General features: G+C 46.6%; 8 protein-coding genes across 8 annotated transcripts; 3 read left to right on the forward strand and 5 right to left on the reverse strand.

The window, feature by feature from the left end:
• Positions 1–177: 177 nt before the first annotated feature.
• On the reverse strand, positions 178–936 carry F4822DRAFT_444472 (uncharacterized protein; the record flags this gene model as incomplete). The annotated part of the gene is made up of 1 exon (XM_051463245.1): positions 178–936. One exon carries the CDS (start codon positions 934–936, stop codon positions 178–180), a length of 759 nt encoding a protein of 252 aa, XP_051313773.1.
• A 1082-nt stretch (positions 937–2018) lies between these two features.
• F4822DRAFT_299200 (MFS general substrate transporter) lies at positions 2019–4910 on the forward strand. The gene is made up of 10 exons (XM_051455151.1): positions 2019–2743; positions 2806–2860; positions 3034–3070; positions 3130–3160; positions 3234–3276; positions 3341–3345; positions 3407–3434; positions 3508–3992; positions 4058–4075; positions 4142–4910. Exons 1-10 carry the CDS (start codon positions 2563–2565, stop codon positions 4756–4758), a joined length of 1500 nt encoding a protein of 499 aa, XP_051313774.1. The 5' UTR covers positions 2019–2562; the 3' UTR covers positions 4759–4910.
• A 1-nt stretch (position 4911) lies between these two features.
• F4822DRAFT_299336 (Clavaminate synthase-like protein) lies at positions 4912–6419 on the reverse strand. The gene is made up of 5 exons (XM_051455152.1): positions 6188–6419; positions 5928–6079; positions 5826–5861; positions 5435–5750; positions 4912–5370 (listed from the first exon to the last, which is right to left on the reverse strand). Exons 1-5 carry the CDS (start codon positions 6306–6308, stop codon positions 4982–4984), a joined length of 1014 nt encoding a protein of 337 aa, XP_051313775.1. The 5' UTR covers positions 6309–6419; the 3' UTR covers positions 4912–4981.
• Positions 6420–6498: 79 nt separating this feature from the next.
• Positions 6499–9666, reverse strand: F4822DRAFT_408314 (DUF21-domain-containing protein). The gene is made up of 3 exons (XM_051458559.1): positions 8727–9666; positions 7993–8662; positions 6499–7936 (listed from the first exon to the last, which is right to left on the reverse strand). Exons 1-3 carry the CDS (start codon positions 9169–9171, stop codon positions 6964–6966), a joined length of 2088 nt encoding a protein of 695 aa, XP_051313776.1. The 5' UTR covers positions 9172–9666; the 3' UTR covers positions 6499–6963.
• A 158-nt stretch (positions 9667–9824) lies between these two features.
• On the reverse strand, positions 9825–11715 carry F4822DRAFT_299392 (3-carboxy-cis,cis-mucoante lactonizing enzyme). The gene is made up of 4 exons (XM_051455155.1): positions 11360–11715; positions 11042–11294; positions 10869–10977; positions 9825–10803 (listed from the first exon to the last, which is right to left on the reverse strand). Exons 2-4 carry the CDS (start codon positions 11186–11188, stop codon positions 9974–9976), a joined length of 1086 nt encoding a protein of 361 aa, XP_051313777.1. The 5' UTR covers positions 11189–11294; positions 11360–11715; the 3' UTR covers positions 9825–9973.
• Positions 11716–12462: 747 nt separating this feature from the next.
• Positions 12463–13962, forward strand: F4822DRAFT_299374 (aromatic compound dioxygenase). Its single transcript, XM_051455153.1, has 3 exons — positions 12463–12883; positions 12942–13377; positions 13443–13962. The coding sequence occupies exons 1-3, from the start codon at positions 12585–12587 to the stop codon at positions 13641–13643; spliced, it is 936 nt and encodes a 311-aa protein (XP_051313778.1). The 5' UTR covers positions 12463–12584; the 3' UTR covers positions 13644–13962.
• Position 13963: 1 nt separating this feature from the next.
• F4822DRAFT_299384 (uncharacterized protein) lies at positions 13964–16118 on the reverse strand. The gene is made up of 2 exons (XM_051455154.1): positions 14489–16118; positions 13964–14428 (listed from the first exon to the last, which is right to left on the reverse strand). The coding sequence occupies exons 1-2, from the start codon at positions 15584–15586 to the stop codon at positions 14162–14164; spliced, it is 1365 nt and encodes a 454-aa protein (XP_051313779.1). The 5' UTR covers positions 15587–16118; the 3' UTR covers positions 13964–14161.
• A 1390-nt stretch (positions 16119–17508) lies between these two features.
• On the forward strand, positions 17509–21215 carry F4822DRAFT_408330 (K+/H+ antiporter 1). Its single transcript, XM_051458560.1, has 4 exons — positions 17509–18234; positions 18358–19099; positions 19153–19490; positions 19552–21215. The coding sequence occupies exons 1-4, from the start codon at positions 18067–18069 to the stop codon at positions 20998–21000; spliced, it is 2697 nt and encodes an 898-aa protein (XP_051313780.1). The 5' UTR covers positions 17509–18066; the 3' UTR covers positions 21001–21215.
• Positions 21216–21592: the final 377 nt, after the last annotated feature.

Here is a 21592-nt window from a genome sequence, read left to right on the forward strand (position 1 = left end):
GCATTCACTAAAAGAGGTCATATGCAAAGTAAATCATGGGGTTGTCTTTTTAGGGATTTAAAGGTAGTCAGATTCTCTCTATATATCTAGTAGTGTCTAAATACGTCTTCAAGTAGCTCTACAGTTAATAGACCATAGATTGACCAGTCCACTGATGATCCTACAACTCTATGGCACCTATCTACTGAGAACGTGGCCTACAACTTCTAATGCATCCTTAGTCTTCTCGTCGTGGGCGAGGGTACTATATCTACGGAAAATCTCTGGCGTGGCGATAATATGAAGGTGCAGATGGCCGATGCTGTTATCTGGCCATAAGTGTAGACCGAAAGCGAAGTCATCCTCCGTGATTAGATTGATCATGCTTTGTAGCTCACGCCAATGACTCGCCGCAACCTCGAGTCTCGCGTCATCCGGGGCGGCATTGTTCCGGCTCTCGATGGCACGTCTCTGGTGTTCTAAGACGGCTTGGCGGAACTGAGGTCGGCGCCATTCAACCTTGAATAGGCAGATCAATCTCCAAATGATACATACGTTGTCGAAACCCAGCGACACGCCGTTGAACAAGTTCTCCCTAGGAATACCTAGAATATGGATCATAGACATACCTGCTTGTGCCGGGTTTTCTGGGTACTGGACGACGTCGAATGATGAATGGTTACCAATTAAGAGGCAATGTCTATTGTAGGCCAAGGCCTTACCTTCGTTTACTGGGTTGAGTTGCCAATCAGTGAAAGGTGTCGTTGCTTTGATCCATTTGTCTAGTCCACCGTACTGGTGCCCTGTAATTCTTTTTTCGTACGCCTCGATGTCCGCGGCGGCGCAGGGGACGTTCCAGAAGTTTGTATACTGCCGCTCAATTTGATCAAGTTTCCCTGCGAAGATACGATTCTGAAGACCTTCTCGGTTGGCCAGATTTCCTCGAGAAGCCGCCATGGTTATATGTGCTTTAGTTTTTCTATTGTTATTACTGTGGATTGAACTATTTCTCCTTCACAGCTCCACGATGTCGGGGCTGACTTTATATACATGGTGCTCTTTTTTACTTCTCTTTGTTCATGCGAGGGGATTGTGGTATTACAAAACAAAGAAGTCCTAGTTGCTTCGCCATTTACAAATTAGAATCGTTGAAAACTACCTGTTATTCTTCTGGATGGACAAGACATGGAAGTAAGTCACTAAAGGGAAGCCAGCTTGGGAAGAAGCTTGTGAAAGTGACTCCGTCGATTTAAACAATTTTATCCATCATCAACCATATATACAAAGCGCGAGGGGAGTAATGGGTCTGTATACTATTTGGCACCTTCCTTTGAGCGGCTTTAGGAACCGAGATTTTGTTTCTGAGGCACTTGCCTTTCTTCCGCTGCTCCCTTCCAAGATATATATAGCACAATTAAAACAATGACTTTAATGCTTGAATAAAATATCTATGAAGGTGGATAAGGAAGACATCATATGGTTCCTAGGCCAAGCCCATCCTCATAACGCCATTCACATAGCCGTCAAACCTATTGCATTAAGTTACCTAGATACCTACGACTGGTATAACCCTATGAAATCAATGCGCCTCAGCTGAGTTTAGTTAGTAAACATAGTGTTGACATGAAATCCCATAAAGATTACCTCTACTCGGTAACTACCTAGGTAGGTACTTGATACGCACAGAACCCCTATTTTTGAAATCACCCACAGCCGAACCTCTTTACCAAAGTCCGCCTATATTTTTCGCCGGTAACGCGACTTTGTAAAAACCTCACAAATAAAAATATGCAATGCACCAATACCAAGAAGATACCTACATATAGAGCTATTTCAGTCGTTATGGGTGAGTTCTTAAGATATACATACCTGAGTACCTAAGTACCTTCCTCGCAGAGTTATATGGAGATTCGCCTAACACAAAAAATAGTTGTATTAAGGGGCCTGAAATAACTAGGGAATACCATATGTTACATAAGCCTTTGTCATTGTTAATCCAATTGGTGGTTATCTAGTGTCAAAGTTATGATATCTTTTGGAACAAATAAATTGCAAACTAGAAGATATCGTGATCTTCTACACTCGGTCGACTAATTTTGACTAGGTCTTCTACTCGTTAAACCCGCACAGATATTCGGTGGTAAGTTATAAACGGTAGATGGTGATATTCAGGGAACATATTCGTAGCTACCAATGGAGCCCTCTATCCACAACCAGCCAATCAGTACGAGAGGGGTACCCCAGATTACGCCCCTAGTCACCAAACTTGGGCAGGGAATTATCGCGGTATTCGTAATGGATCCTGACACCACAAATACTACAACTATGGCTATTTCCGCCTAGGGCCACTATCTTCTGATGTCAACGTTCTTACCTACTAACCATTACAATCCTTAGTATCTCCTTGGCACATAACGTACCTAGGCAGTGCGCCACCACAATATTCAACCGCTTAGTTCACGATTTCGCGGTTCTCCTCAAGAGTATTGTGTCTACTCCAAATTTTTAGGCCTTCACCGATTTTTCAGCGTTTATTTCCATCTTAGAAGTCATTTAGAGCGACTATTTACCTACGTACTCAACATGGATACAACCAAAGGTGAAGATCTAGAGCCTACGCAGAACAAACATGAAGGCACACTCGGTAGCTCCGACGAAAAAAGTCTAGGGCTTGAGAATGATGAATTTCATATTGACCCAGCCGTTGAGAAACGAGTTCGGAGAAAAATAGATCGTGTGTTGGTTCCTTTGGTTATGGGACTCTGTAAGCAATTTGCGCCTCCCACTTGAACAGGAACAGCCTCGTCACTCATCTTCGCCTATTAGACTTGGTCGCCTTCCTAGATCGTTCGAATATTGGAAATGCACAGACAGCTGGCATGTATGTTTGCTTTTTTATGAGTTATATTCGTCGCTCTTGTCCATATCGCTAGCCGACAGGAAACGTTCCGTCGGATGGACCCCCGCTATCAGACCGATTTCAAGCCACTCGGCACTATTTGTCCGAAAGAAACTCCAGATCAGCAGTACTGACTTGTGTTCTTCTCCGCGCAGGGGTAAGGACCTTGGATTTGACGATGCCCATTATCAAGTTCGTATTCAAACCCTATCTAGCATGAATCACATCATACTAATGCTACTGTGCTGTAGTGGCTTTTGACCATATTTTACATACCGTATAGTGGGTTTCCCTTCATCATGTTAAGCTCAGCCGGCTTAAGCCTACTTCATCGGTTATTAACGTACTGTCGTAGTCGTCTTTGAATGGGCTGCACTGATGTGGAAGGCCGTGCCACCGTGAGTTACCCACCTTGTGGCAAGTAATTACTTAGGTAACTTTGCAACTAACACGCGAAAATAGTCATAGTATGGCTAAAGAATCATTATACTTATCTAAATCTATGCGAAGTACTGATTCATATCATAGTTTGGGCTGGTAGTTGTGTGCTCGTATGGTAGGCCATCTCTTCTCACATATACCTAGGTACCTACATGTTACACGCGGATTGAGGACTAATTATTATGTAGGGGGCTGGCTTCAACACTGCAGGCTGCGGCCTTCAATTGGTCTGGCCTGATGGCGTGTCGTTTTTTCCTCGCAATGGCTGAGGCAGGCTACGGTCCCGGAGTTCCGTATCTACTTTCTTTCTTCTACAAACGACACGAATTGGGGTTTAGATGCGGTATCTTCCTCTCTGCTGCTCCTTTAGCCACAACTTTCGCGGGGGCGCTAGCGTATGGAATCACTTCAGGCCATCCGGCACATATAGCTAATTGGAGGCTCCTCTTCATCGTAGAAGGGATACCTTCGGTCTTACTAGCTGTTCTTGCCTTCTACCTTATGCCAGATTCGGCTGAGACAGCTAGTTTCTTAAATGAGGAAGAAAGGAAAGTTGCTAAGCTTAGGGCTATTCAGCAGACGGGAACTGAGGGAAGTTCACGTATAGGACATGTCAACTTCAAAGATGTGTTTATGTCGCTTAGGGATATTAAGACTTGGATACCACCTTTAAGTGAGTACAACTTATTAATAAATCTTTTTATTGTAATTAGAATTGCTAACCCCAATCTTTCATAGTGTATTTCAGTTGTAACGGTAAGCCTCGAGTCATTGCCCCTTTCCATCTCATTTAAACCAGCTACCTAACTAGGTACCTACCAGTTTCTTTTAGCAGTCTTCCCGTGTTTCTCCCCGCCATTCTGCAGAACATGGGTTTCACCGCAATCAACGCGCAGGGCCTCAGCGCGCCTCCCTACTTCCTATCCTTTCTCGTGTGTATCGGTACGACCTGGATCGCCGACCGCACGCGCCAGCGAGGCTACATGATCATCGGCCTCTCCCTCCTCGCTGGCATCGGGTACGTCCTCCTCGTATCATGCAAAGGCGTCGCAGTGCGATACGCAGGTGTATTCCTCGCAGCCGCCGGCGTATTTCCCGCGATTTCAAACATCCTACCCTGGACTGTGAATAATCAAGGTTCGGACTCGAAGCGCGGCGCCGGAATAGCGCTTTTAAATATCGTGGGACAGTGTGGCCCGCTTTTGGGAACTAGAGTGTTCCCCACACGTGATGCGCCGTATTATGTTACGGGTATGGCTGTCTGTGCGGGTTTTATGTTCTTTAATGCTTTTCTTGCGCTGGTCTTGCGCACGTATCTCGCTTGGGAGAATAAGAAGTTTGAGCGTGCTGATGAGGAGGCGCGACAAGCGGGTTTGGATCCTAGATCTGGTGCTGTTGGACTAGAGAATGAGGGTTATGGGTTTAGGAACTTCTTGTAAGGAGTCCTTTGCGGTGGCCAAATGACAAAAGCGGGAATGGAAAAGCGACGATGATTCATTAAATGATGAGTACCGTAAAGGAGTGAATTAGCATTCATTGATGGATGGGTTATGAGATACGTTCAATACAATTGTAAGAATTCCACCATCCCTTTTGGGTAGTTATCAGTGATATTTTCTCCTTGGTGGCCAGCTTAATAGCCACACAAGTCCCTCATCTACCTTACGCAACAGGAGCAACAGCCGCAGCCGCACCTCTAGTATCATCATTCCCCACCCTCCCATATGTCGTACCATATCGCTCCAACATATGTTCTTCAGCTGTCAAAGCCTTCTTCACTCCGTCTCCACCACCACTACCATCCAGCGGCGCCAACTCCACATCCGTATTCCCATCAAAGAAAAACGGCACCGAGTACCGATCTTTCCCACTGCGGTTCACGACGCGGTGTATAGTGCTCCGATATGCGCCACGCGTCCAGAATGATAGCATATCGCCGATGTTGACTACGTATGCGTCTGGGTTCGGCGTTACGCTGACCCAAGATTGTGTGTTTGGGTTTAGGACCTCGAGACCGCCTGCCGAGTCTTGGAGGAGGAGGGTGATAGCACCTAATATGCGAATTAGGGCGCCGACATCTAACATAGTAAGAAAAAAGAAGGGGGGTAAACCTACCAAAATCCGTATGCGCGCCGGCTCCTAATTGCCGCGAATCTGTCGAATCCTGTGGCGGGTAGTGCAACAAGCGAATAGCGCAGACGGGATCTCCCGAGATGAAGGGAACAAAGATATCATTGCCGTATGGTAGTCCTCGCGCCAAGATACCCATGATTCGGCACGATAAGTCAAATATGGTACTGTAGTACGTCTCCGTCGGGATCTTGAGTGCGGCGTCTGGGAGACTGTCCGGGAAGATGTTTGGCCCAATTAAATAGGGGTGGGCTTGTGATCGTGGATCCGAGGCTGGGATATGTTGGCCGACGAAGAAGCCCTGTTAGATGTCGGTATATAGTAGAGATGGTTGTGATATAGGGGTGGAGTAAAATTGGGATAACTGGATGCATACCTCCTTTAAATCGGGCAAAGAACCCTCTTGCAAAGCCTATATTAATCCAGGAGAAGGGCTTAGCGAAGTCTACCTTACTTGATAGTATTTAATATCCCTAACCTGAGATCCGATGAGTTCATAACCTCTATTCTTTAGAATAGGCGGTCGTAGTTTTTTCTTTTCTTCAAGCGGGAGCGCGAAGAATGTCTCGGCAGCCTTGAAGACAGCATCCTGCAATTCTTTCGGTACTCCATGGTTGACGATTTGAAAGACTAACAATTTTTAGCAACTATTCTAGTAAGTTATATCTATGAGATGCTAAATACGACTCTTCGTTCTTATGTTTCGTGATTAGGTATCCGAAAACTGGAAAGACTTACAACCACTCGTAACACAAGCTTGTCGTACCTCCTCAACTACCCGGGCAGATTCCGCCGAGGATGGGTCGTTAAGGAACGGAGATATGTCAATTGTCGGTATCACGAACTCCGCCTCTGCCATTGTAGTTACACATTCGAGACTGCTTCGCTAAAATTAAATCTGTTAGATTTTTAATAATGAAAGCCAATTAGTGATGATATCGGGATGATACTTCTATGATAATAGTCCAATATACTTCAGATAAGTAGGTAATGAAGGAAGCCACAATATTCGAGTAATCCACCCATTCTTGACATCTCCACGAAAGTGGGAGGGAAACTCGTACATGGGTGTTATCAGCGGGGATTGGTTACTGCAGAGCGCGCCGGCTACCGGCTCCGAATCGGTTTCATATCAAGTTTCCAGCAAGCTATTTCGAGCTCTCATGATGGACAATTGGCACGAAATACTAACTATACGTATCATGAAGGACCGGCTCACAGTATTCACCAATGGTTCATCGCTTGATATCATTATATTGTTACACACTTGGGGTTCCCAGCAACGATTCACTTAATCTTACAACGCCCGGCAGACATATTATGCGAATATCCCATAAGTTCCAGCCGCCTTGGGTCCTGAGACCATACGTGTATGCTTATACTCTAAGAGTAAACTGCCTCCTTGTTTGAGTACTCATGCATACAATCATACGAAGCTGCATACCCGAGTACTCGTGGTGTAACATCGGACTAATTCCGTTATATTCTGGTTATGCTGATATGACCAATACCTTTTACTTCCCCCCACTTCTGTTTTTGCGACGGTTCTTCTTTTTCTTTTTGTTACCTGTAGGTGTTGTTGAAGACGTACCGTCCGCGTCGGATGGTGCGCTAACAGTGGATTCTTCCTGCTCTTCTCTTTCACCCTCGGATACACTACTAGATGCTTCGAGGATGACTTTACGAATGCCGCCGGATTCGACAATATTTTCAGTGATACTACCGCTGCGTACGTGACCTCTTCGTCGCCCAATAGCATCATGAATGCTCTCTACACTCCCTGTCGCAGAATCTTGCGTCGGGGATGTGTCATCTTCAACCACGGCGCTAAGCTTGGTCTGCGTACCTTTAGTCGCTTGATCTGAAGTCTCGCCTTCAAAGCTAGTTACGATATCGGAAGGACCATTGGAAGAAGGCTCCGTGTAACTTTGTTGAAGGGCTTGGATGCCGTCTTTGGCGTTGAGTTGAGGCCCGAGGAGACTTGTACGTTCATCGACAATTGCTATAAGATCGTCCCCATTCTCGCCTGTCGTAACTGAATTAGATCGTTGCCGAGTGCTCGAAGCTGAAGTCGCTGCAGGTTTAATTTTAACCGCGGCGACTCGTGTGCTTTTCGGATTAGAAGCGGGATTAGACGGGCCAAGGTGTTTGAAGTGATCCCTCATTTCTTCCAAGTTGGCCTTAATTGGTATCGTGGTCTGTACCAATTGACCATCTTGGCCTGCCGAGCGTCTTCGCATCAATAATGTCGTGACTTTTGGGCTAGAACCTAAACCAGATGCGTCTGTCCTACTACCGACGGATCTGTCTCTTTTAGATTGAGATAGATGACCATTTTCTTCGTCTATGTCGATCAATGCCGCATTCTTGGCTTCCAGGTCCCTAGCCATGAGCTCTTTTCGTAAAGCGCGCGCCTTAGGCGCTGGATGAGATCTACGAATGGCTTTGTGAACATCAACATAGACATCGGACTCGTCGATAATCTCTCTATTTCCTGGTTAGTAACGATGGATGGTATGATACTTATGAAGGGAACTACTAACTCTCCGATGAGTTCCTCGATCACATCTTCGAGGGTAACGACACCTAAAGCGCCATGATCGTCGCCAGGGGATTCTGAAATGAGTACCATGTGAGATTTTCCTTCCTGGAAGAAGTTGATTATGTCGAGACAGCTGGTTTCCGGTCGGGTCTCCGGAAGGGCGGCGAGGGCAAAGTCTCTAACTCTTTTACCATCTTCGGGATCGTACGTGATGAGAATCTTGACCAAAAGCATACCAACAAAGTTTGTCGGGTTTCCGGTTTGATGGATCGGAATGCGAGAATAACCGGCATCGAGGATTCGATCGATAGTCTCCTCATCTAGTACGGTATCCTCCGCCATGACAAAGACATCCTCCATGGGGGTCATGACCGCCTCAACCGCCTTGCGTTTCAAATCCAGAACAGCGCTGATGATTGTTACCTCATCCTGGTTTAGACGTTCATCAACCTCACCTAGCGATTTGTGGAGTGTGACTAGAGTCTTCAACCCGCTCTTCTTGTATACAGTTCCGTGATCCTCGCCTAGTAACCAATCGAGAAGCTTCGCGGTGGGCCATGCGACGGGTGCGAGTAGGTACATCATAAGTAGAACAGGCTTGGACATATATCCACCGATTTGGAGGCCATAACGAACGCATACGGATTGCGGCAATATCTCACCAAAGATGACTATAGAATGAAGTGCGCGTTAGCTAACGCGTAATAACGGTCTCGGGGTATGAGGTTTTCCTACCAATAAGAACGGTACTTCCGACCACGGCAGCAATGCCACCGCCAAAACATCTGTCTAGCACTACAGGAAGGGTTTCGTTGACGATAACGTTGGACAATAGCAATGTTACCAACACCCAATGTTTACCCTTCTTAAGGAGATCGTAGACACGCTTAGCGTTCTTTCTTTGCGGTTCTTCGATGTCGAGGGATATGACTTGTAGATATATTTCGTCTTGGCCCATAAGAGCTATTGTCAAACCGGCGAAGGCACCTCCTAGGAGTACGAGGACAATGGATACCACGTAGAGTACCCAGAGGGCACTTCCTTCAGCTTCTTCGGGAGCATTGTCGCGAGTTGTGTAAACGCCTGTGGGAGCAGCGAATGCTGCGCCGAGGGAAAGGAATATGGCCCTAGATAGACCAAGAACAGCCGTGCGAACGCGAAGAATACCGTCGTTCCTCATGGTCGTCCTAGATCTTGATAGGGAAACGGATGGATAGAAAGAGGCTACTATGCGATATGTTTTGAAGGTTATTCGGACGTACACAATCGATAGGTAAAGACAGTTTCAGAGTTTCTATTAAGGATGAAGATAGGTACTTGTGTAGATGGTAATTATTTCCGCGATACCTCGGCCGAGCAATCAAAAAAAAAATGTCGTACTACCACCAAATTCGTTCGCTTAATAAGTAGCCATGAATACCGTTCAAAAGACCATACTATCCATTTAGAAGCTTAATAGGAATGAAAAGTCGGTACGATAAGAAGGAAGCTAACTGATTGCTTTCGCAACGAGTTGCTGTGGTGTCGTCGGACCTCCTGTTGAAGTGAGGGAGCGGGATGAATTGAACGGTGCCGATGACGAAGGGAAACCTTTGGAAGGTTTGCTCAATTGAGAAAATGAATTTAATTCCTCGGGGGCAGGAAGGTGAGCTCTTGTGGGGCACCCTCGGAAATCGGCTCACAATTATTACTGGATACTTTACTAACGTACCTACGTATATATGTACAAGGATGGTTGGTGGGGGGAGTGGGCTGCAGCTACCCTTGAGCATATGAATGACGATAGTGGCTGGTATTCCCTCCAAACATGTGGCTAGATTTTAGTTTAGCTGAAATTATCAAGTCGTACAAGTCGTAGTACGCGCATGTGGTGTAATCAAATAGGATCGTCACTTAAGAAACCTAAATTTTCTTTTCTTTTTCTTTTTCTCATTGGGGGCCAATAAGCTACATGTATTCCTCATATTCACTCAATTCTTCTTCTAGTCATACCATATCGCATTCATACCAAATCCTGGCTCAGGAATCCTACATCTTGCAACACGACCTAAGAACTCGTCTTTCCACCGATATATTTCAATCCAACCATCCTGATCATCTGTAATCGCTATCCACTCTTCGCTCCAGTCGCACGGCGCCACTGCATTGCTATGTCCACCACTCGTTGGAGTAGGATTCAGACAAATTTGCTTCTCGATCGATCCACAATCCCTGAGCCGAAACGCCGCTATGTAGCCCTGCAGGTCGAAGCTATTGGCTCGACTCGTCGCAAACAGATACTTGCCCGACCTTGTAAGAGAGCATACGTCGCTGCGATACATCGAGTCGTGCTTCGGAATTCCCGGTGGAATCAGAGGATATGAGTGGTGTGTGTAAACGGGCATGTGTGTTGCCGGGTCGATAACATATTCGCAAAGTCGATTACCGGCCTCCATGAGAGCGTATAAGTAATTCCCCGTCGGGTGCATGGCCACCCACCGCGGGTGATCCTTGGGATCGGGCGCATCTACACTTCCTACCAGCTCCACCTCCCCCGATGGTGCCTTCTTGTGTACCCATAGCTTGTTGGCTTTTAAGTCGGCAGAGTAGAGGTAGGTTTCTGTCGGATCAAATACCATACCGTGGATGCCTGTTTTCGGTTGATATGGATAATGTTGTATATCCTTTTCGAGAGCACCGGTGGACGACACGGAGAATACCGATCCATGTCCGGCATGAGTATAGAACGGGTTGCAGTATACGGCGTACGGAGGCTGTTTCGCGGCGAGTAAAAATATGGCCCGGGTGTTGGTCGTGGCCAAGCTTGCTTGAGCTATGTGCCGAACATCAGGGGTCAATTGCCGGGCAGGTTGGTTGGCTGGCCTATGCGAAACTTACGATCATGGTTCATGGGATGCGACGCTTCGTGAACGATTTCGGTCGGACTCTTGACAGCGAAACTGGACCATTTCTTCATGGCTGCGCCGTATATGTTCTTCTTGGCATGCTAAGATGACATAAACGTGAGTATACGTGGAATTGATATGAACCCGGACCTGAATTTGGCTTACATCAAAAGTCATCCACGAGATGGGCTCATTGTGAGGGATTTCAGTTCTCTTCACCAATTCCAATGTTAATTTCTCATCGTCGAATGCGACAGTGAAGATGGCTCCCGGTGGAGTCCATGTTCCTATCATCAAGTGATGAATCGGCATTTTCAACACTTCTCGTGATACAAGTTGGAGGTTTGTCTGATTCACAAATTATGACCGATGATTATTATCGACTCGAAACTATTGGCCGTAATCATAACATGGCATTCTTCAACGAAGACACAAATTAGCTTCAAGCTCAAAGCTGCACATCATATTTTCCCCAATGAATACCTTCATTAAAAAACGGCTAGTAAGCTAGGGGTTTCTACCAAGATCCCCCGCACCCACTTGACGATATCGTTGCCCCTCTCTTTTCTACCTTTCCCCTGTCTTGTATGGCTCGGATGGACGCTTACAGCATAAGCTATAACTTCGATGTGGGGAAATTCCGATGCTTCTTTGCAACAATAGCCACCTTTTCTTTCAAGGAATCGGCACCGGTGGCGGTAAATGGTCACGGCACACGGGTCAATTCTTTACTAGCTCGCTAGCTACCGAGTGGGTGGCTACATGCTGAATCTCCATCTGCCACGCTGCAGTGCCGGGTAAACGCTTCATCGCCAGACTTCCCCGCTATGTCGCAGTTTCGAGCCGCGAAGCTGCAGCAAAAAGGAATAATGATCCGCAGGTTCGCGTTATCAGGTAGACCCTGAATTTGCTATTGGCTCTTAATTTACGGTGATACTTTACCATAAAATATAAAATATCATAACGTACCTCGGAAGCTTACCTTAAAAGCTGAAAGGAACAAGTGTTACATATAGTTAGTACCTATAACCTAAACCTAGTCGAATTTCATGAATATGATGGCTGGCAAAATATGACATCACGGGAGTTATCCCTACATTTATTGGTACATAGTATACTTCAGAAAAAGGAAACTCCTTATGAGGATATCTCGATGAAACCGAAAACTAATTATTCCCCTGATCCACTCAACGGCCACTACATTATATAGCTCCTAAACCCGAGACAACACGCGACTCGGATTTGGAGGTTCTAGAAGTCCACCAAGTCCACCCTTTCCACCCTTTGAAGCGCACTACCTTCCTAAGGGCGATATATCACCCGGCGGGCAAATTGGTTACATCTCACTACCGCGAGGTCAATCCGATCCACATATAGAGCTCTTTCTAAAGACGGCGGGGTTTTTATTTTACTATTCAGGAACCAACCTATCATAGATGTTCCATTGCTCATACGGATGAACATTTGAAGGGATCGATGGCAAAACTTAAATGAGCTCGGAGCTGCTCACGGTGCTCACTCATCCGAAGTAGTCTTCTCCTCTCCTCTTCATATTACTTACTCTTCTTCTCTTGTGAAATATATCTTGCCCATTGTCTGGACGTTAGCCATTGTATATACACTTCCCTTCTTCTATTCGTAAATACCCGTACTGCTAGCATCATACACCTCATCTTCGGAATAATCCACCAACAGTCAAATTCACATTATGGCTCCCTCTGCTACCGGTGTGTCCAACGCGGCACAAGCTCCGAAGCCCTCCCGATTCGACCCTACATTTACCCAACATGTCATTGACACTATGGGTCCCAACACAACCGAGAGAAACCGGGTTGTTCTCTCAGCGCTAATCCGACACATCCATGACTTCGCCCGGGAAGTCGAGCTTACCATTGACGAATGGCTAGCTGGTGTCCGATACATCAATGCCGTCGGTCGTGTCTACTCTGAGTCGGGAGAAACGAGAAATGAAGCTCACCGATTGTCCGACATTCTTGGACTTGAGACGTATGAAAATCCCTGAATTAAAAGAATTGGTGATTTTAGACTAATACGTAAGATATAGATTGGTCGATGAGATCGCGCACAAGATTATCTCCGAAACTGAAGTCGACCCGACCTCCTCCGCCATCCTCGGACCCTTTTGGTCGCCCAACGCGCCGTTCCGCGAGAATGGAGGAACTATCATTCAAGACGCAGCTCCGAACGGACAAGTCGTGCTCATGCACGGTACCATCAGTGATCTAGTGACCGGAAAGCCGATCCCGAACGCCGTCTTTGATATCTGGCAAGCTTCGTCCAACGGAAAATACGATTTCCAGGACCCCAAGAACCAATCCCCGAATAATTTGAGGGGCAAATTCCGCGCCGATGAAAACGGCAAGTATTGGTTCTACTGCTACTATCCAACAGCGTATTCCCTGCCTACCGATGGTCCCTCGTACCAGCTACTGAATATGATGGACCGACACCCCATGCGCCCGGCGCATATTCACATTATGGTGAGTTTCCTCATTTAAACATAATTTACTATCACAGTTACAAGCTCTAATGGACATTGTCATAGGTCACACACCCAGAATACAAGGGCTGCACCACACAACTCTACCCCAAGGACGACCCGTGGCTATCATCCGACACCGTCTTCGCCGTCAAGGACGACCTAGTCGTCGACTTCAAGCCGCTTGAGGGCGACGACAAGGCCAAGCTTGAGCTTGACTACAATGTTATTCTAGCGCCTAAGGATTACAAGGGAAAGTCTTTCTAAATGAAATAGGGTAAAGCAAGATGAAATGAGGGTCTTACCAGGGCTTATGTATATATGAACACTTCGGAGACTTTCATTCTCCTCGTGTATAAGAGGTTCGGATAAGGCGAAGGGGGATGCTGGTTCGTGGTCACGAGCCAAGGAACCCAATTGGGAGTGACGCTCTAAAAAGAGAGACGATATATCCCTTTGTCATGATATAAGGGAATGGGCGTTACGCCTACCAAAATCGGTGGAAATCGCCGAAATAATGAGAAACGTCCACTACGATGACTTCAAAACATATCAGGCCCCTCTAGTGTGTGTTTACGAGTAAGCTTGAAAATACACATTGGCAATGCTGTTCCAGGTTGGAAGTATTAATACACATTAAGTATACTACACTAACACAACAATTACCCCCAAAGCCCATCACTTCCCACCGACAACAACAAGCGCACGTTAGTCAACAAGCCGATTCCTTAGGTACTCCTTCAACCCCAACTTGATATCGTGGTGAAACCTCTCTCTTATTACAATTAAGAGCAGAAGGCAATGCCATCAGAAGAATCCATACAGTACTGTCTAGGTGTGCACTGTTCCTTAATAGCCCAGTGTCCATCCTGATCACAAACTTCGACGGTTGGGCCGGCGCACCGTTGAAAGCCTAGCTTGGGGCATTCCTCAACCCTGGCGCTATAAAGTGCTTCCGATCGAGCGAATAGAGCGGCCGCGCTGCTAGCTTGTGCTGAGTTGTCGAAGTCGCATTTCACGCGTGTGTTGTAGAGTTGCTTGCAGTTGGGGCACTTTGATAGGTGAGTTAGTATTACTTCTGCAGAATAAGATATGTGTCTTAGGAGACTTACCGGACCGTAGTCTTCCCATTGACGCTCAGCAGAGCAAACCGAGATTCGGTCATTGTCACATCGTACCTCACCACCAAAACATGGATTGTCCAGCGCTACACCGGCGGCCGAAGCTACAGACGGAATGGGGGACGGAGTTGCTGATGGAGTCGGGGTCGGGGTCTCAGTCTCAAGAGGCTGGCAGAAAGTGTCATCTACACCATTGACACATTCGGAGCATTGCTGGATGCGGTCCCAAAGGCGTTGGGCATTGCATAACTCGAACCAATCGCCATCACATCGACGGTCACCTTCATTGCACTGGGGTGGGGCGGTAGGCTGCGGTGGCAGCGCTGTGGCCGGCGCGCAACTGACGGTCCCGTCGTTGTTGTCGACACATTCAATACACTCTTCAGCAAATTCCCACAAATGGGTTTTTTCATTGTAGATTTCCTCAGTGTTACCACTGCATCGCCTGTCTCCGGTGTGTGGTGTAGGAGGTGGCTGAGGGGCTGTTGAGGTCGCGGTTGTAGGGGCGCAGTTTACGGAGCCGTCATCGTTAGTAACACAGGCATCACATTGCTGGAAGTGTTGCCAGGTACCGAATGCGTCGCAGAGCTCTTCCCAGTCGTTATTGCAGCGTAATTCGCCCTCAACACACCGGGTCTGGCGGCCGAGAAGGGCCCCCTTCCCGTCGTTGCCATTGAAACTATACTTCTTTGCGGAGCCGGGTTTGAAGGTCCGAGTTGGAGTTAGACTAGGTTCCGGCGTCGAGACCGGGGTAGGGATGCCGATGGTGCGCTTCTTCTTCAATTCCAATTCCGGGGGAGCAGAGGAAGTAGTATCCTCGTCACACCAAGCTTCGCTGGTAGCTTCATTCTCGTTACACCACGATGGAAAAATGCAGAGACTCTCAGCCGTCCACGTACCACGGCCGTTACAGTAGTACACGGTGTTGCGATCACAAGTCCGTTCGCCGTGTTGGCAGGGGTGGTTGCTGAAGACAGGCTGTGACCGAGCCGACTCAGAAACGCGAGCTTGAAGGGTAGGAAGTATAACTCCCAGGGCCGGGGATGACAGGCCCAGGGTGGCCAGAAGAAGATATGAAGAATGTATCATGGTGGCAGTAGACAATGAAATCTATATGGACTGAACTGACTGACTGGAGGAGTTATGAGCAGGTTGGAAGGAAGGTAATCGTGAATTGTGTTATACGATATCAAGATGACAATTGCCTGAAAGTAATACCAAGAATGAATTGACCTTAATTCAAACGTACGAGCGAAGCGAAGCAAAGTTGAGTATATGTCCGTTTTTGCTTGCCTCCTAAGATATGACCCAAGAAGTAATAATGGATGGGGGATATGGATGGTCTTGGTATAAGTCTGATTGAATAAGAATTTAACTGGGTGATGGGAAGAGATGGGCTTTTGTAAAGAGGAAGAGAACGAACGAGGTAGTAACTTCTTACCTTTAATTGAGTTAGTAGTAGGAACGCCCTCAATTTGAAATGTCTCCTTCCCACCTATGCCGTTACCACTCAACGTTCATTCCTGCCAGGTGACTTTAGAGTTAAGCGCCATCTCTACCGAAGATATTAATGAAGCGACGTGGAGGCTCTTGCTCATACCCTTCTAAATAACCTAGCTATTATGGAAGGGACGATGAAGATACCCAACCCTTATCTTTACTTGGTTGCCGTCCTTTTAAATTCAGCACAGGCGCATCGTGAAGTCCGAAATGCATTGTCCAAATTCTTGGATTGCTCTTCCCTCTTCTCGCTTTGAGATCACGAGTTGGGAACGATGGAACATTTTATAAACCTCAATAACGTGGACGTTCTTATTAGTCGTTTTCCCTAGATTATTAAGTCCGAAGGTGAGTTATGGTGCGATCACCATCTCATCTTCAGAGTAGACTTCGGGCGACATGGCACGTCCCAAAGATTGAGCCAATTGCCGGGTTCAAATTTTAAGGCGAAGATAAGTGCGCCTGGGCGAATAATTTTACACTTTGAATTGATTAATGCTGAACGCATGTTATCGTCTCCTGCGGAGTCGTTTAAGAAACCAACGATATCGATATCGCAGTCTGTATTACGACCACTGCCTTCCTCTCTCCCTCAGCACACTAAGAATAGTGAGCTATCTGTATCATGAATTGGGCTTATACTCACTGCTTAGGCGGAACTGGTATTGGCCTTGATTGATATCTGAATTGAAATCTTCACTAATTGAGTACGAAAAGTTTCATGGATACAAAGCACTGGGAAGTTCGAAAACCTACGCTCTTACCTGCGACCGCAATCGCAGCTGTAATTAACTTCAGATTAGGGGACCATTTCCTTGTGTCGGACCTGTAGAGGACAGTGTTCCAATATAATTTTTCTTCTTTGAAACCAATCCTTCTGCAAGCCAGATTGGCCGCGTAAGCTATGATGGTCCACCGTACCGTCCTACCTAGGTGTATGCGATTTGTTTGGAAGTTGGTGGAACATGTGAAACTCTTGTCTTCCTTATAGCTTACCACCGCAATCATCGTACGGCTTCCAATCAACTAGTTATCTATAACTATTTTCCTTGATTTCTCCGACTTGGCAAATTTCTTGGGTTTTTATCTTGTGATCCCTTAGCTTGAAAGAGTGGTGTGTCTTGTGGTTAAGAGAGACTACCCAGGTAATAGCCAAGATGATTAGTTTACTTTCAAGATTAGGATGCGTTTAGCTTTACAGAGCAAAGGAAGAACATGAAATCGACTTACACATGTGATATGAGAGTAAAATGTATCATGAGATTCCAAATGAAGCATTAACAAACGAATCAAAATCATTAAGGCCAATTAAGTTATTTTAGATTACCAATGTTTTATACACTGAGGTATGAATGTACTGTGAAACTAAACAAAAAGGCTTATTATTATTACCCTTCCGCCAAGAAAAGTGTAACCCCGCATCTTCAGCTACCTTATTTGCTATCCTAGGCGGGTTAGTATCCCCAATTTCCCCCAAATCCCCCCATTGTTTAGCGCTACCCTCCTTCTACCTACAGTGGAATGGGGTTCTAAATTCTTTCGTCATACGCAATAGCATTCGGAAGTTATAGCCCATCGAGCCTCACAACCTATACCTTCCTATTCTCCTAACTTGTCGCATTGTGCCTACCATGATCAACCTAAGTTAGACTAATTGGGTAATAGGTATAAGTTAGTTGAAGATAATGTGTTGTAACTGCTGCTCGCCTATCTTTTGAGTGACAGGGATGTTCCCTTGTTCGGCGACCCGTGATCACCTCATCAAGGACCCTCAATCCTAATAACGATCCTCTTTACCTCTTTTCTTTCAATTCTACAACTTTATTTGTTTTTGACATTTAATGTTAATTTATCAAACATCTACTACAATCAGACTATATATTATATAATTAAACATATTCAGATATATCGCGCTCGCGCGCAAACTATTCCCTATCGTTGGGGCGTTTGCTTGTGTTGGTGTCGCCCGTCGCCGCAGTTGCTGCTGTCGCGGCGCGCGCTGCGCTGAATCTCACCCGATCGACATACATCGGTCGTGCGCGGCCTAACAGCCACAATCACAGCACATCATGGCCACTATAGCACCAACGGTGACGGAGACTTTATTGTCGACCGTTACTGTATCAAGCGCTCCAGCTGCTACTACGACCGGTCCCGCCCCTCAAGGAGGTATCTTGGAAGGTGTTCTGCCGAATACGTTCATTTCTTCGAATCCTATTCAGCTCTTCATCATTCAGGTAAGATGCCACTATTGTTTTGACCTATTACATTTGTAATCAAGTACGCATTATCTTAATGCTCTAACCGTAGAAGAGATTTCGGGTGTATAAAATTTTAGAAATACTAACTCCTTTGTTTAGGCCGGTATCATCATCATACTATGCCGTATTCTTCACTACCCGCTATCGCTTCTGAACCAGCCTCGCGTCATCGCGGAGGTTATTGGTGGTATCCTCCTGGGTCCCTCCGTTTTGGCTCGCATTCCAGGCTTTCAAAAGGCCATTTTCCCGACTGAGTCTATGGCCGTCTTGAACAATGCCGCGAATCTAGGTCTCATTCTATTCCTCTTTCTCATTGGTCTAGAGGTTGATATCCGCATGTTCACTTCCAATTGGCGCGTCGCTTTATGTGTAGGTCTAGCTGGAATGATATTACCGTTTGGCTTGGGCTGCGCTATCGCTTGGGGTCTTTATAACCAATTCCACAATGATGGCAACACCGCTGATATCAATTTCGGCGTCTATGCTCTCTTCATCGGTACCGCATTAGCCATCACGGCTTTCCCCGTACTCTGCCGTATCCTATCCGAGCTTAATATGCTGGGAACCCCTGTTGGTGTCACCGTCTTAGCAGCTGGTGTTGGAAACGATGTGGTTGGCTGGATTCTACTCGCGCTCTGCGTCGCATTGGTCAATAATAGTTCTGGCTTGACCGCGCTCTGGGTTCTCCTTGTCGCTGTCGGCTGGGTACTGTTCCTAGTCTTTGCCGTCAAGCCAGTATTTCACTGGGCTTTACGGAAGACGGGTAGCATCCAAAATGGTCCGACACAGGGCATGATTGCCGTCACCATCTTACTAGTACTCACCTCAGCTTGGTTCACAAGTAAGTAAAATATTGATTTCAGTCCCCAAGTGGATGGTACTGACTTTTCCTAGGTATGATCGGTGTACATGCAATTTTTGGCGCTTTTCTAGTTGGCCTAATCTGCCCACACGATGGCGGCTTCGCTATTCATGTAACAGAGAAGATCGAGGATCTTGTGTCGGTTCTTCTACTACCCCTCTACTTCGCACTGTCTGGGTTGAGCACGGATCTCGGCCTCCTAAATGATGGTATCACCTGGGCGTACGTGATTGGCGTTATTGCCGTTGCTTTCTCAGGTAAGATCATCGGTGGTACATTGGCAGCTAAGGCAATGAAGCTCGTCTGGAGGGAGAGTTTTGCGATAGGCGCACTGATGAGTTGCAAAGGTTTGGTGGAACTCATCGTTCTAGTAAGTTATTTACCTTAACTAACATAAGTCATTATAGCGTATTTGCTAATTGTTTCTATAGAATATTGGCCTTCAGGCGAGGATTCTATCTAAGAAGACATTTACCATATTCGTCGTCATGGCTTTAGTTACTACAGTGTGCACGACGCCATTGACGAAGTGGCTGTATCCGCCGTGGTACAGGAAGAAGCTCGAGCAGTGGAAGCGGGGTGAAATCGATTGGGATGGAAAACCACTGCAACATGACGACACCAGCCACTCCGATTCTATTGCTCAGATCCAGGATACCAAGATACGCCGTCTTTTGGTTTACCTACGTTTGGATAGTCTGCCGAGTCTTTTCACATTTATTTCTCTTTTAGGCGACGAACACGTTACACCAAGATCCGAGCCCCTAGACTCTGGTGCAAATAAGGATGCTGGTGAAACAGTGGTTATTCGGAAGCGACCTCTCGAAGTCCATGGTCTGCGTATCGTCGAGCTTACGGAACGTACATCATCCGTGATGAAAGTCACTGGAGGCGATGACCATTTTAGGAGAGATCCTGTTTTAAATGCCTTCCGAACCTTTTCTCAACTGCATGACGTGGCGGTATCGGGCAACGTTGTCATTGCCCCGGAAGATTCTTATGCTCGGACCGTCGTCACACAAGCTTCAAACCAAGAGTCCGATTTTGTATTAGTACCATGGAGTGAAGGCGGAAGCAATAAGGAAGACCAATCCATTTCCTTCAGGGTTTCCTCGGAAGACCGCTTTTCAGGAAAAACTCACCTCGAGTTTATCCAAACAGTATTATCCAAGGCTGTTTGTACCACGGGCGTATTCATCGACGGTGGATTTAGTGGCAATCGGCCGGCAGATGAAGGTCGTCCGAGTCTACCTCGGACTATCAGCAACGTTTCGATGCGTAGCCAGAGAGAAGCTGTCATTCCGCCCCTCGCGGATAAATCACACAAGATCTTCTTCCCCTATCTCGGAGGTGTCGACGACCGAGCTGCATTGCGTTTCGTTCTTCAGCTTGCCAAAAACCCACTTATCACACTCACAATCGCTCACTTGAGCTGCGCTGAAGGTGATGATGAAATCGTGGCCGTCTCGGAGGGTAACTTGGATCCTCTCTCACCGATGTCTCTCGATAAGAATGTAATCAACACCGAAATAACTGCCCATGACACGTCTCTCTTAGCCACGCTGCAATCTAACCTTTCACCTGAGCTTGCCGATCGTGTGAAGTTCACAGAAGTTTCAGTTACCGCCAACTCGGCTGTCAGCGAGGTGACCAAGCTAGCGAAGGAGACTGTTGGGAAGAACTTACGTAACGCAGGTGATGTTGTCGTAGTTGGGCGTAGGCATCCTCGACTTCCCGCCGTGTTGCGCTCAATAGACCAGAGCAGTACGGAATACGACATGCAGAAGACTATTGGTGTTTTTGGTCAAGCTTTGGCTATGAGTGATGTAAAGGCAAGCGTACTAGTTATCCAAGCTGGAGGCTCAGGACCCGAATCATGATTTCTTTTATCGGTTCAGATATTGCAAGAGGTAGATTCCCAGACAGGAGTTCCATATACTGATTTTATTTATGTGTATTTAGCCTTGTGTTATAGTATTAACGCGGGTAATTGGGAATGTGGAATTGTATAAAGGATACAGCGGATAGGCACATCGCTCCAGCCTAGCCATACGATACACCTTTGAATTCAATAAATTCATTCCATGAACAAGAACACGAGGATCCCGCCAATGGTATACTACTTATGACGCGAAGAGAATGGAACCTGATAAGCAGCTTTACGCATAACATACCTAACCTGGCGGCTGCTTACTCCGCTCGCCGTGTGCACAGATAGGTAGGTATTTCATGCCTTGTCCTGGCAGAGTGACATCCCATCTGACGGTCAGCGTGTCAGCATCGTCAGCCCTATACAGCACTTACATATGTATGCCGTACCGTACCGGATCATCGGGATATAGTTCTTACTACTTTATCCCACGAGAGCGGGGCGTGGCGTTTCGCTTTTTTTCTTTTTTGCTTCTTTCGCATTTATTATTCTACGGAATGGTCTTTATTCCACCGTATCCGGTTACGATGCGAAATACGAGC

Source organism: Hypoxylon trugodes (genome assembly GCF_022578975.1).
Source record: "Hypoxylon trugodes strain CBS 135444 unplaced genomic scaffold F4822scaffold_6, whole genome shotgun sequence".
NCBI classification, from domain to species: domain Eukaryota; kingdom Fungi; phylum Ascomycota; class Sordariomycetes; order Xylariales; family Hypoxylaceae; genus Hypoxylon; species Hypoxylon trugodes.